At 37.6% G+C, this 14,622-nt stretch overlaps 1 protein-coding gene across 26 annotated transcripts in view; it reads right to left on the reverse strand.

Annotated features, from left to right (window-relative positions):
• Positions 1 to 14,622, reverse strand: part of AHI1 (Abelson helper integration site 1) — a 217,531-nt gene that overhangs the window by 21,465 nt on the left and 181,444 nt on the right. For 23 of the 26 annotated variants that reach the window (XR_010157779.1, XR_010157782.1, XR_010157781.1 and 20 more), the window contains one exon: positions 1,099 to 1,157. Coding sequence is in view for 21 of the 26 variants with exons in the window: in XM_054686934.2 (XP_054542909.1) it covers positions 1,099 to 1,157 (59 nt within the window). In the remaining 5 variants the exon portion in view is untranslated. Of the gene's footprint in view, positions 1 to 1,098; positions 1,158 to 3,333; positions 3,440 to 14,622 lie in introns of those variants that run through there. The other 3 variants (XR_010157780.1, XR_001718757.4, XM_016956346.4) reach the window with 2 other exon arrangements.

Below are 14,622 nucleotides of genomic sequence, written 5' to 3' on the forward strand. Positions count from 1 at the left end.
TTCCCCAAGGAAGCTCAGCAGGGATTGTCTGTGTGCATGTGTGAGTAAGCTAGCACCCAGCAATGTACGTGGGGGTGGTGGTGATGGGATGGGAGGGTATGATAGCTAAGCTGTTCAATGCTGTCACACTTCCGTTATATTTTGTTAGTAATGTAATTTGAATATAAAGTTTGGACATAATGTTAGGTCCAAAAGATAACTGAAAATGATAAAAATTGAGAAATATTTTGGGAATGTTTTGATGTAAAATTTTTTTTTGAGGCAAAAGAGTGACTTTTGATGGGTACATTAAGTGACACAGCAAGTACTAATTAAAAATATAAAAACTTTCCAGAGTTCTTTTAAAATAAATACTTCAAAATAAATTACCCGAATACATTAGGCATTTATAGAAAATATATAATGACAATGTTCTGCTTATTAGCTTTTTTCTTAATGCTTCAAAAAAGCATTCATAATTTTACTTTTAACACATCATTCACTTGTTTTCAGTTAATGTTATTTCAAAATAGTACTCAAATAAAAATAAATGACAAAATAGGTCCTCTAAAGTTTTGTGTGATACTAGTTTAATAGGATTTCTTATAACTTTGTAATAATACACATTCTCAGAGTCCAACTATTAAAATATTCATCGTTTAAACAGCCGGGCACGGTGGCTCATGCCTGTAATTCCAGTACTTTGGGAGGCCGAGGCAGGTGTATCACCTGAGGTCAGGAGTTCAAGACCAGCCTGGCCAACATGGTGAAACCGTCTCTACTAAAAATACAAAAATTAGCTGGGTGCGGAGGTGTGTGCCTGTAATCCCAGCTACTTGGGAGGCTGAGGCAGGAGAATTGCTTGAGCCCAGGAGGTGGAGTTTGCAGTGAGCTGAGATTGTGCCACGGCACTCCAGCCTGGGTGACACAGCAAGACTCTGTCTCCAAAAAAAAAAAAAAGAAAAAAAAATCGTAAGCAAGCTAAACTCCTTTAAAAGCAACTATCTGAAATTTAACTTATAGTTTGATAATGTTATAAAAATAAGAAATGGAGAAATTATCCTTAAAAGAAAACCCCAACCATTTATCACTGCAAATTATTTTGAAGAAGTTGCTTACTGTGTCATAGATTCTGAGCCTAGTCTGAAGTCCTGGGACTTGTTCTTATTGATTGATTGCTGTGGAAGAAGAGGAAAAACAAGTAGTAAGTAAAAAATGAGAAAAGACAACACAGTCAATATTCACATGCTGAAAACCCACCAACTTCCTGAATGGGGAGAGAATATGCCTGTTCTGAACAGGAATATCTATGCCTGTCCTGAACATATATTGTCTATCAGGACAATATATTTGCTCCCATGAAAAACCAAGGAAGTAGTTCTCCAGAGAGTTTAAACACTCTTTATAAGTAAAGTCAGCTTTCAGGTATGTGACCAAAAAAAAAAAAAAAAAAAAAAAAAAAAAAAAATCAGTTGTGAATCAGTTTAAATTAATCTCCCAATACAATGTGGTATATTACTTAAGCTCTAAATATATCTTTTAGCCTGCATCTTTCCTTCATATTCTTTATAGTATATTTTCATAGTAATACGCATTGATCTGTATGCAAGAGTTTGAATTTCAAAGCTCTTTAAATCTACAAAATGTGTTCAGTATATCTTGTTTTATTAATGGCACCTTCGTGAGAAAAACAATAAGCACTTTCAAGGGTACCAAATTATACCCTGAGCATTGGATACTTCCTTTAGAATCTGAAACATTAACTTCATATTAAAGTATACTGTGGGAAATTGAGTTTGATATGATATATAATCTATAAATCAACCTAATGTTGCTATAAAATGAATTGCAATTTTTTTTAGAGATAATCACATTATGGAAAGGATTCGTTTAACACTCACAAAGAAAATACAAATTGTTACTATGTTGAAGTTCAATAATATACAAATGAAACAGATATACCATATGTTCCTAATTATTTCAGTAATCCAGAAAACATAAAAACAAAATGAAATGAAAGAAAAGGAATACAACCTTCTCTTTCAGTCTTGTTTGAGTAACTGCTTTCCTGGTGTTATCTCTACTGAAGCCTGTTTGGCCTTTTTAGATTTCCTTCTTCACAATCAGATTTCTGCAAGATCATTCTTCAGCAAGATTTGGCACTATCTTTAAACAAGCATTACTTTTCTTACAGATTTCAAGAGGATATTATGCTTTTCTGGACCATAATTATATGATTATTACTGCTAGCTGTAGAGCTTTAAGTCAAGCATAATAAAAACAAGAATTAAAGAGCAAGGAGACTTTGTGGTGAAAGGTGAGTGTTGCAACAGGTGACCCATTTGGTAGAACAACAAAAGAACCCATGGCATCTTAATTTTTCTCCACCAGTGGAATTGCTCTGACTCAGTTAAAACGTGTTTGGGAAAAAAGTACATACACACGGGAAATTTCAGATTCAACTACTAATTCAGACTGCCCTCATCCAATAGAGCAATAAGCAAAGAAAATCATCAAAACCTCAGAAAGCACCATCATAACAGAAATTATCCTGTTTCTTTCCAGACTTGTGAAATAAATTCTAAACACAGCAATCAAATTAAATGTGAAATGTTTTATTCTTTTCTTTTTTTTAAGAGATTGGGTCATGCTTTGCTGCTCAGGCTGTACAGTGGCATGTACAGTGTACAGTGGCATGATCGTAGCTCACTGCAGCCTTGAACTCCTGGGCTCAAGCAATCCTCCCGCCTCAGCCTTCTGAGTTGCTGGGATTACAGGTGTGCGCCTCCATGTCCAGCTATTCTTTACAAGGTCACAGTATCATTTTTCTCTCTTTGCCCATGGCAAGACCAGCAACTTACCATCAATATAGGTATATATGAAACTTGATAAAACTTTTCAAAAAACTCAACATTAAGGGCTCTAATCAGAAATTCTCATCAATCTGAACCTATTCCAGAGGTTGAGGGGAGAGAAGTCATACTGAACTATATACCAGTGTTAAGGCAGTGTTACTTTTAATTATTTTTTGTTATCCTGAAAAATGAATAATATGTTGCCATGTGCAGGTCTTGCCAATTCTGCTAAGTCTGTTCATGTGAAATGGATGCTGTGATATCCTCAGAAAGTTTCTCTTAGGTATGTTAAACATGGTCCCTGCCATCTTTTCTACTGTGTATTCCTATCACTGGCATACCCAAATCCTTTTTAATGATGCAGAGGCAGCTTAGCCTGTGTTCAAATTATATGACTCCTAAGTTAAAAGGGGGTCCACATTACAAAGTTTACCACTTACTTGAAAAGGACACTTACTTAACTAGGACCAATATTTGACTTCTAAACACCTTTACTCACTCATTCCTTGGTCTCAGCAGCAGCACGTCATATAGGTAGTTACTCATGGAGGCAGAAGCAGGGGGAAGAAGGAGGTGTCTCTGTGAGCTGTTTTGTTTTATTTTACCTTTAAACAAAAAAGCCCCCAAGGCTGGTGTTCAATCAGCCCGCAAATACCCCCCACCATCGACAAGGCCAAAGAACATGACTGCCCTTCTTTCCACACACACTTGTTAGAAAGTTGTTTTATGACTTTGTTTCCTCTTCATGGATATCACTGATATAGAGAGGAGGGGATGAAGCGAGGAAAAACGAGCAAAGCAAAAGTGACGAGTGAAAGGACCAGAATCTAGAGACTTGTGCTTTCCAAACCCTCACAACTTGTTAGTGATGCTTTTAAATTTAAATGCAATGATAGTTAACATAAAATAAATGATTAATGGAATGATTAAATGCTTCCACTGATTATGTGGAAATTTATAAGGAAGAAAACAACTCATAGATAGCTTTGCAAAAGAGAAAGGGGCTATGCAAACAATTCCCCCAAATATTTTTATAAACTTGAAGAATGAATATAAAATTAGGTTAATGTTCAATTAATGTATGTTACATCTAGCACACGAGATTTAAATAAGGCAAATTTATGATACAGTATAGTTCTATTTTTACATGCGGCTTATATACCTCATGATAGATATACCTTTTCCATATAATTTCATAGTTTGTTTATATCTACTTTGTAGGAGTTTTTAAAAAAAGGATGCGAGAGAGGAAAAACAACTAAAGTTGGTGGTTCAATTCTTGTCTTGGTTCTGTCATTAACTCTGTGTGGCCTGGGTAAACCGCTTAGCCTCTCTTGGGGTCTTTTTTTTTTTTCACTTGAAAGTAGGTGAGGGTTCAAAATAAAAACATAAGCATCATAGCACCATTCTCTTATTTTACAGACCAGGAATTGGAGGCCCAGAGTTACCAAGGTTATAGAAGTAGTCTGAAGGTTATACTAGTGTTTTTCAAACTGATTTAATGGCAAAACTATTTTCAATACAATTTTATTCAAAAGGTGCATGTATAAATATGTGAAAGAAGAATTACTCTGGGCGAAACTAGGTTTGCATGGCCTGGCACCCCCTGCTTCCCAACCCTATGCCCCCAGATCCCTGAGGAATACGGCTCTGTAAATGACAGTTTACAAACTACTGGAGTATACAAGCTCTAAACAAGACTAGAAAGGTTTCTTTTATTGCTACAACTCTGTTTCCAGGAGCACAATTTTAGGATTTTAAATATTCACATAAGTTTGAAGTTTTCTTTGACTTTAGAATGTATGTATGTATATATTTGTTTATTCACTTACTTTCTAATTTGAGACAGGATCTCGCTCTGTCACTCAGGCTGGAGTGCAGTGGCATGATCATAGCTCACTATGGCCTTGACCTCCTGGGCTCAGGCCAACCCGTGGGCTCAGGCCAACCTGTGGCCTCAGTCTCTTGAGTAGCTGGGACTACAGGTGTATGCCATCATGTCTAATTTTTTTGATTTTTTAGTAGAGATGAGGTTTCACTATATTGTCCAGGTTAGCCTTAAACTCCTGGCCTCAAGCAATCCTCCTGCCCCAGCTTCCCAAAGTGCTAGAATTAGGGGCATGAGCCACTGGGCCCGGCCTGATTTCAGAATTACTGATAATGTATCTGGTTTACTTGATGTTAAATCCTCCAATTATAATGCTCTTCCTTAAGGGAAAAAATTCTTCTGTATTAAGATGCAGTTTCTAGAAGCATACTGTAACAAAAAGTGAAGACTGCCGGGTGTGGTGGCTCACACCTGTAATCCCAGCACTTTGGGAGGCCAAGGCAGGCAGATCACAAGGTCAGGAGTCCAAGACCAGCCTGGCCAACATAGTGAAACCCTGGTCTCTACTAAAAATGCAAAAATTAGCCGGGTGTGGTGGCGGGCACCTGTAATCCCAGTTACTCGGGAGGCTGAGGTAGGAGAATTGCTTGAACCCAGGAGGCGGAGGTTGCAGTGAGTCAAGATTGTGCCACGGCACTCCAACCTGTGAGACAGAGCGAGATTCCATCTCCAAAAAGTGAAGACCATCCTGATCACGGTTTGTAGTTTTGGATACTAATTGCGCCAATTAAAAATAATAACAAATACTTATCTGTGGGGCAGCATAATTAGGAGGGTGTTTTGGAAGATAAGGCAAAATAGGTGAGAACATCTATTTAACCTTTGAGGGGTAAGACCTAGATAAAAACTTACGAGATTTGGACTTTATAGACAAATATGGAGCCAACTAAGATTTATGCACTGGTAAGTCACATGATTTGTTTTCTATTTTAGGAAAGTATCTTCAGGAGGCAGGTAAAAGGTGCAATGAAGACTGAAGAATGGGAGAATGGATACTGTTATCAGCAGAGACCAGAAGGCTATATACCAGGCAGTGGCTGTTACACAGAAATATCCTTCCCAAGTTCATTCCCTTCAATTCACTCTAAAAAAAAATGGCATTCCTTAAGGCCCTGTCTTCTACCCTTTGTCATTTTCATTCTTGACACTCCTCTATTCCCGTGGATTCAGATATCAAGTTTTCTTCAGAATGTAACAACTTAGCAATGGTTAGTTTTCAGCAAAGCAAGTTTAAATATAGCAATTTTTCTGAAAACATACTTGGATTCATAAATTTTAATCAAAACTATCTTGCAAATATGAGTTTTCAGCAAATCTCTCTTGAGCCTCATAGATGTCTGCAAGGTATCTGCAATTGTTTGTTGCAGGTGCTATGAACTTTACATGTCTCAAATTGAAGTCCTTCCTACATTCTTAAACACTGAGATGTTTCAATTAGAAAGTCAGATTTCTTTTCCTTCACATGGATTTAGTCACCAATTCCTAGCTCCTTATTATTTTTGGCTTGAATTATTGCAACAGCCCCTTCTGGTCTTATTTCTTTCAGTAGGCTTTTCCCAGTCTTTCAGAGCTTCTAGAAGGAGCTTTTGAAACAACCAATATGATCATGTCATCCCCTTGCTTTAAATACTTTGATGGCTCCTTACTACCTTCAGGATAAAATTCACCTCCTTAACATGCCAGCCAAGGACCTCCTCAATCCTGTCCACTTGTTCAGGTCTAGCTTTTTCTGCTTTCAACCTTGCATCCTAAGCTGCAGCCATGATGAAACATTTCTGGCCACAGTAGGCTTTTGCACATGCTGTTTCTAATGCCTCAAACGAATCCTCCCACCCACCCAGCTCCCCTTAAAACCTAATTCATCCACTTCTCACCACATGGTCTCATAGTTTCCCTTCACTGTCCTTTTATTGCTTTTATGTTTCATTTTGTGACTCTCTGATTAAAGTTACTTTCACCTGTTAGACTGTAAGTTCCATAAGTGCAAGGACTATTTTTGTTTTATTGACCATTATACCATCCAGACTGTCTTCTACTACAGTGCACAGAAAACCAGCAGGCACTCAAAGTATGTGTTAAACGAATAAATAAAAATGCCAATGCTGGTAGGTGAGTGGGGATGGGGATCACTGATTGAATAAGGACCAGAAGAATGTGAGAAAGGAAAATGACCAAAAGCACAACTGGAGAGGTCTGCCATAGAAAGGAAAAGCAGTTCCTTCTCTGATACCCGAAAACAGCTGCAGGAGGGTAAAATTACAGAAATATAGAGAAAGTAGGGATGAAAACATGAGGGGATTCATATTATATGGCCTCTCTTCAAGAAAGCAGAAGACCAAGTCAACTTGGAGTAAGAAATCAGCAGCTTGAGTGAGAAACGTGGACATTCTTTTCTGACCTGCTGCTGTAGAGAATGGGGTAGAATCAGTAGGGAAGAACAAAAAAGATGACCAAGACCACGGGCCTCGCTGAGGAAAGTAATCACAAATCTCATGAAGAGACAGTGTCAATACAATACTATAATTTTTACAAAAGCTATGGTTAAATACCAGAGTAGAAGTGACAAAAATGGGCAACTTGTTGTGCCCCCACCAATCCTGGGCACTAGTGAAAGAAATGGACAACTAAATGTCCCCCCACCAGGCCTGGGGATTGGTGAGACAAGTGAAACACTCCAAGTGCTACTGATGCATCTGGCATCATATTGCTAAATAATCTTGCTTTTATTTCCTAGTGGTCTGAGAGGTCCGGTTTGAGAAGAATGAAAACTGATTGCAGACAACCACGGAAGCAAGAAGCACCAGAATGCACTCCCTTTCTTAGAATTCCTGCAAACTGAAGGGTCATTTGGGTTACCCACTTCCTCTTTTGGGACTAAACTATTTCCTAATCTCTTATCACTAGGGAATAGTTCTTCCCAAACCAGGTCACCCAAATATAGTGGTGTGTAAGAGGTGGCTGCTTAAAAACGCCTATAGCAATGGGGAAGCGGTAAGAGAGGTAAAAAGAGAACAGATTCATTAAGTACAAAAAAATTCAAATAAAAGGGTAATAAAAGCAAATTTGTTCCAACATGTTGAAACATCTTTTATTGTATGCATGGCTTGTCTGAATAAAAGACACACTTAAATAAGAAAAAGTTCTTCCCTTTTTATGTACCTAAAGGGGAACCATATTAAAATGAGAGACCAATATGACCCATTATTGTGATTGCTAAGTAATTATAAAAATAATAGCATACAGTTGATTTTCCATAGTTTATGAAAAGATTAGCATATGGTTAACTTCTGAAGCAAAGGAAATTAACATTAGTCAATAGATATCTAAATTTAATTATTAGACATTTTATATATACTCATCACTTTGAGTCTCACAAAGCTGGATATAATCTTTATGTAAAATTCTTGTTTTTAAGTAGGGTAGTCTACAGCTTGTTTTTAAGTAGGGTAGTCTACAGCTCATATACAACTACTCATATACTGGCAGTTAATGGAATAATGTAAGCAAAATTTCATTACAGGATCTTAAAATGAAAAGCTTTTTATTTTACTTATAAGTGTTTTTTCCTTTAATTACAATATTTATAATATGTAATTCCTTTAATACTTATAAGTGTTTTTTCCTTTAATTACAATATTTATATTGTAATTTATATATATTATACATAAAAATTAAAATATAGCAGTGGTTCTCAACTGGAGAGTGAGGGGTGATTTTGACCCCTGGGGAAATCTGGCCGTGTCTGAAAGACATTTTTGATTGTCACAAATGGGAAGAGGTGCATCTAGTGGACAGAGGCCAACAATGGCACTAACCATGTTATAATGCACAGCATATTCCCAACAACAAAGAATTATACAGCCCCAAATGCCAACAGTGCCGAGGTTGAGAAACCCTGGAATAGAATGGTTGACAAAACAAGAGGACAGCAGAGTTAGGGTGACGGAGAACTTCCAAAAAAAGGTCATGCTGCTTGTCAAGTCAGAAGACACAACGACTGATACTAGTCAATTTGGCCACTGTCTAAAGGACAATTTATGACTAGAAATGATTGGTGGGAAGTTCTCTCAATAACATCTTTCACATTTTAGATCTGTAACAGACTTTTAGAGGGATGTTACTGATATTTAGGTTAATCCTCCACTTTTTTTTTTGTGACACAGAGTCTTGATCTGTTGCCCAGACTTGAGTGCAGTAGCACGATCACTGTTCACTGCAGCCTCATCCTCTCAGGCTGAAGCGATCCTCCCACCTCAGCCTCCCAAGCAGCTGGGACTACAGATGCACACTACCATGCCTGGATAATTTTTGTACGTTTTATAGAGATGGGGTTTCACCATGTTGCCCAGGCTGGTCTCGAACTCCTGAGCTCAAGCGATCCATCCACCCTGGCCTCCCAAAATGCTGGGATTAAAAGCATGAGCCACTGTGCCCTGCTGAACCTTTGAAAAAACATCATGAAGAGCAAATATGTTACCTGATAAAAACAAGCCTTAGAATTTGAGAATTTATAGTATTCTCTAAACTAACATTTAATGGAAGATCTGTGTAAGAAAATGAGATGTGGCAGAGACTAAGCTCAGAGACTCAAATCAGCTAAATAAGGAGTGGGTTGCTAAACAGAAAAGCAATTCATCCCTAGGTTATTCTGTGAAACTTTTAATTAACGAGAATTTAGGAAGATATCGAGGAAATGACACATTCCCTAAACCTTGTTTTGAAGTTAAACTACAGGGGGATTCTCTCACGTTCCTTTCATTTCAGAACCACTGGCAATTATCTAGGTCCTGCCTTCAGGCTGGATAAACTGAGAAGATAAGCAGCCTGCAGGGTCTCACCTTGAAGAGAGTTAAGAGGGTCCTGGAAATATGGAGAGCATTTGCCCAAAGTGGCAAGAAACAGGGCTGTTGTGGGAGAAGAGACACAGTAGGGGCTGAGGTACATATATCAAATACAATGGCAGAGGCATAGGTGGAAAAGAAGCAGTCAAACAAGTTGCCAGACCTTCAAGAGAATAAAGGCCTTATAAGTTCCTTTCGGAGTAGGAGAGAGTCCCTATTAATTTCTTGAGGCTTTGAGATTCCTCTGCGTAGGTCATTTCAGGACTCTGTTGTTGGGAGCGGAATCTATGGGTGTGAGGTAAAGGTAACTCACACAGGCTTTGCTGTTACATCACTGGGATACCACCCACCTTCTTTATGGGACACTTATCTCTCTAGACTCCAGAATAACACATATTATTCAAATGTAAATAACATTTATATGAAATTAATACTTTTTTCTCAAAATAGGTGTTATAAGTTATTGAAACAAATTATGGGGAAAGAAAAAACATATTAGTGCTATCTGCATTGAAATTCTTCATGGGACACAAATAAGCACTTTAGATTTTTTTTTTTGAGACGGAGTTTCACTCTTGTTGCCCAGCCAGGAGTGCAGTGGCGTGATCTCAGCTCACTGCAACCTATGCCTCCTGAGATCAAGTGATTCTCCTGCCTCAGCCTCCGAGTAGCTGGGATTACAGGCATGAGCCACCACACCCAGCTAATTTTGTATTTTTAGTAGAGACGGGGGTTTCTCCATGTTGGTCAGGTTGGTCTCGAACTCCCGACCTCAGGTGATCCACCTGCCTTGGCCTCCCAAAGTGCTGGGATTACAGACGTGAGCCACCGCGCCCGCCCGCATGTTAGTTTTAACTTACTTATAAGGTAAGGCTTCAGGTCAGTTTCATCACTATCCTTGATATATACAAAGTTAGTTTTGATTCAGTTCTCTTCAGATAAAGTAAGAAAACTTCAAATATTACAAAAAGTTTAAAGCAAATCCAAGCATAAATTAATTTTATTAAATATAATAGAAATAAATCACTGTATTTTCTTTGAACAGAATTACTAAAGTAAAAAAATACAAATTGATATTATTCTTTAGCAATAGAAAAGAAGCAACAATTATGACCATATTTCCAATGATTTAGTGTATATTAACTAACTACTGGCTATTTGGAAAACCTGTTTCACCATAACAAAAATCTGCACTGTCTATTATAAATTTGTTGTTGGACTTAATATAATAATAAATCATATTATTCCTATGATTAACAATAATTCAGATTCATTCCTGGTACAGGGATCAGTAAATGGAAAAAAATTTTCTCTATAAAGTGATATTTGAAAATAGTGTTATACAGCACTATTATTAGATACTTTGAAGACTAAGAAAAACACATGCACATTGAGGGCAATATATTTATTGCCTACCATTTTTCTGAGAGGCTGACAGATTTACCAATGTAAAATTTTGCGTGTATGTGTGTTTGGCTGGAAGAGGAACTACCATGAAGTTATCTAATGCTTTTGGGTTCTCTGTTCTTGTTTTGAACTAGGCAAGAAAGCAGCTGTTCCTGAAAATAACCAGAGTGTACACTTTGGTTTAGAATAGTCTGTCCTTTGGAATTAAGCCAGCATGCTCTTATTGACTCTACATGCTTAATAAAATAATGAAAATTATTAAGACATTCCTCTGCTCATGTGAAGATTAGCCATAATAGATATTTTTATAATTATCTTGAATAGCAAAACCAATAACTGTTATTCATTTAGTGAATTTTTAGAGAAGAATATAAGCAAAAATAACAGTAGTTTCTCCACATCTTCAAAAATAATCTAACATTTCTGTGCATACTTATTACTGTACATCTAGCATTTATATAAAAACATACTTGACTGTATTAATGTTGAAACACTAATAGAAGGTAAATAGTACTTTCCTACTTTGGGTTTTGTTTTTTAGAAATAAAGAAAAAAGAAAACAGCATTTTCAGGAATTAAAAAAACAGATTTTAGGAATTAAAAAAAGAAAACTGGGTATTTTGGTACCTAAAAATGGTTAAAAAATAGGATTGTCTCTGCTAATAAGAAAAGAGGCCAGGAGTGGTGGCTCACACTTGTCATCGCAGCACTTTGGGAGGCTGAGGCGCGCAGATCACTTGAGGCTAGGAGTTTGAGATCAGCCTGGCCAGCATGGTGAAACCCCATCTCTACTAAAAGTACAAACATTAGCAGGGCGTGGTGGCCCACACCTGTAGTCCAAGCCACTCGGGAGACTGAGGCAGGAGAATCACTTGAACTGGGAAGGCAGAGGTTGCAGTGAGTTGGAATCCCATCACTGCACTCCAACCTGGGTGACAGGGCAAGACCCCGCCTCAAAAAAAAGAAAAAAAGATGTCAAAGATATATTGAAAAAAGAAAAAGCAGAATCTTAAGTATGATCCTAGTTTCATAAACATAAAAAATAGACAAAGACGTGTATTTATATATGCAAGAACATTTTTGTAAGCATATGTAAGAAACAGAATGAGCATAAATATTAGCAGGACAGAAGACTCATTTTTCGTTTTATACTATCCTTTACTGGTTAAAATTTTAAAACTATGAACATGTTATTTTTTATAGAAGAACGACTCTAGTAATTAAAAAAAATTTTAGTAATAACTTTCCTCCCCAAATAAATGGATCATAAAGGTTAATGCTTAGGCTAGCAAAAATAAAAAGGCTAAAAAGCAAAAAAAGTCCAAAACACAAAAAATAGAACAAAGTTTGTCAGCACTACTCGTTTTCAAAGCTTCTGAGTTTCTCTCCTTCCTGATAATACTTATATTCTCTTTTCTGTTAGATGCAATTTGTAGCACACCTTGGTAAAAATGTTCTGGAATGAACTTGGAGGAAAACATTTTCCTGCTCCCACTCCCCTGTGGTATAAGTTGTTACTGATTTGTTTCGGGATGATTAACTCATCTCGTCCCCTCCTCCTCCAGTAAAGAGCCAGCAACAAATGCTGCCATCACCCACTAACATTTCAATGAACCAGATGAAATGCTGGAAGGTACCTGGCACAATTAGCAACAGAGCAGGTGTGTTCCACTTGGAAGAACATGTAAGATGCAGCAGCTGCCAAGCTATTAAGAGGTATAATTTTGCTTCTTATTCTATAGCTTGAAAAGAAATAATTTTAAAAAGGAAAGAAAATGATTGAGGTTTGTTTCCTTTTTTCATTAAAAATATAGAGTACAATTCTTAAAACTTACACATGAAGAAGGGTACAATGAAACAAACACCAAACAGGGATGTGGGCTGGGCACGGTGGCTCATGCCTATAATCCCAGCAGTTTGGGAGGCTGAGGCAGGCGGATCATTTGAGGTCAGGAGTTCGAGGCCAGCCTGGCCAAACTAGCAAAACCCTGTCTCTACTTAAAAATACAAAAATTAGCCAGGCATGGTGGTGCACGCCTGTAATCTCAGCTACTTGGGAGGCTGAGGCATGAGAATTGCTTGAACTTGGGAGGTGGAGGTTGCAGTGAGCTGAGATCTCACCACTGTACTTCAGCTTGGCAATAGAGTGAGACTGTTTCAAAACAACAACAACAACAACAACAAAAACCAACCAACCAACCAAGCAACCAAACAAAGAAAACAAAAACAAACAAACCAAAAAACAACCAGGGATGTAAAAAACCGTGTGATACAGAACCTGGCTAACTGTGCAGGTACCAACTGTATGTGTGTGTTGCTAACTAGGTGGTGGAGGAAAATGGGCACTGGCCTGAGAATATGGAGGCCATGCTCCTAATTAGCAGCATCATTTTAAACGAACTTCTTATAGCTTCCCGGATCTCAATTTCCTGTAGAATGAAGGAGTTGATCAGAATCACCAAGGATGTTCTCTAAGGTCCTTTCCATGTCACTAGTTCTGTAATTCTATGAACTTAGAAATGCCCCACAATTTTAGTCACTTTATCGGAGACTACTTTTCATGTTCTTTCTTTAAAAAAAATGTGATAATAATAATAAGACTTGAACATGAAATTAAATATCTGATAGACTCTGTGGGAGGTTTATAAGGTAAGGTCTTGATAAAATCAAACCATATATATTTTAGTAAAGGAGCTAAATTTAAGAAATGCAACTAGCCAGGTGCTAAGAAGCTCAGTTACACGTTTCTCAAAAGTTGGCTGTTAGTTCCATGACTCAGAGTGCACTCAAATCATTTTAATTACTCGAGGCAACATTATATTTCTTAGGGGCTTCTTTTTACATAAACATAGATCATTTGTTATACCTTCTCTCACTGGGAAGTAAAATACTGTCTTACACACATAGCACATTCCTAAGGGAAAAAAATATATGCAGGATTCTACTCTAACACGTGGATTCAGATAGAGAAGATCAAATCATGTTCTTCAACAAAAGAAATCCACGCATCTTAAGCTTTAAAGCCTAATTTGAGTTCCATATCCTCCATGAGAACATTCCTACTCCCTTGCCCAAATGGAGTTTTATCCTCTGCCACTCCTTTACATGACTCTAAATTCCTTAAATCTATTAGAATTAAGGTTTGGGCATCAGTGGGATTAGCCTGAAGTAGACCTCAAGGGTGACTGACGATGGTATCTGAAGAACTGGTCTGCTGCAATATGAATATGAAGGTATGTTTGAAGCATGGAGATCACTCTATGAGGGGCAAAAGTCATAGGAAATTTGAAAAATCAACTACAGTCTAAACTAAGACTATGATGCAGTGAGTCCACCTGCACAGACAGTGAGAACTGGGAAGTTTTGGAAACAAGTAGGAGGTCCCTATCCATAAGAACACAGGCACATCAGGAAGAGGAAGGGGCAATACCAACTTCACAGGTAAGACACTGACAGAGTTCTTTATATTTCCTCTGGCAGAGTCAATGTTAACTCAAGGGTAATAGAAACATACTAAGGGGGGTGGGTCAGGTCACCTCAGTTTCAAAGGTTACCATGTTGCAGAGTCAGGGACATGAGAAAAATCACAAAGAGTAAAGACTGTATCTTTCATAGCATCACACAGTTTTTAATATAGACGAAAAGTATTGTT

This window comes from Pan troglodytes, chromosome 5, assembly GCF_028858775.2.
Source record: "Pan troglodytes isolate AG18354 chromosome 5, NHGRI_mPanTro3-v2.0_pri, whole genome shotgun sequence".
In the NCBI taxonomy this organism is placed as follows: domain Eukaryota; kingdom Metazoa; phylum Chordata; class Mammalia; order Primates; family Hominidae; genus Pan; species Pan troglodytes.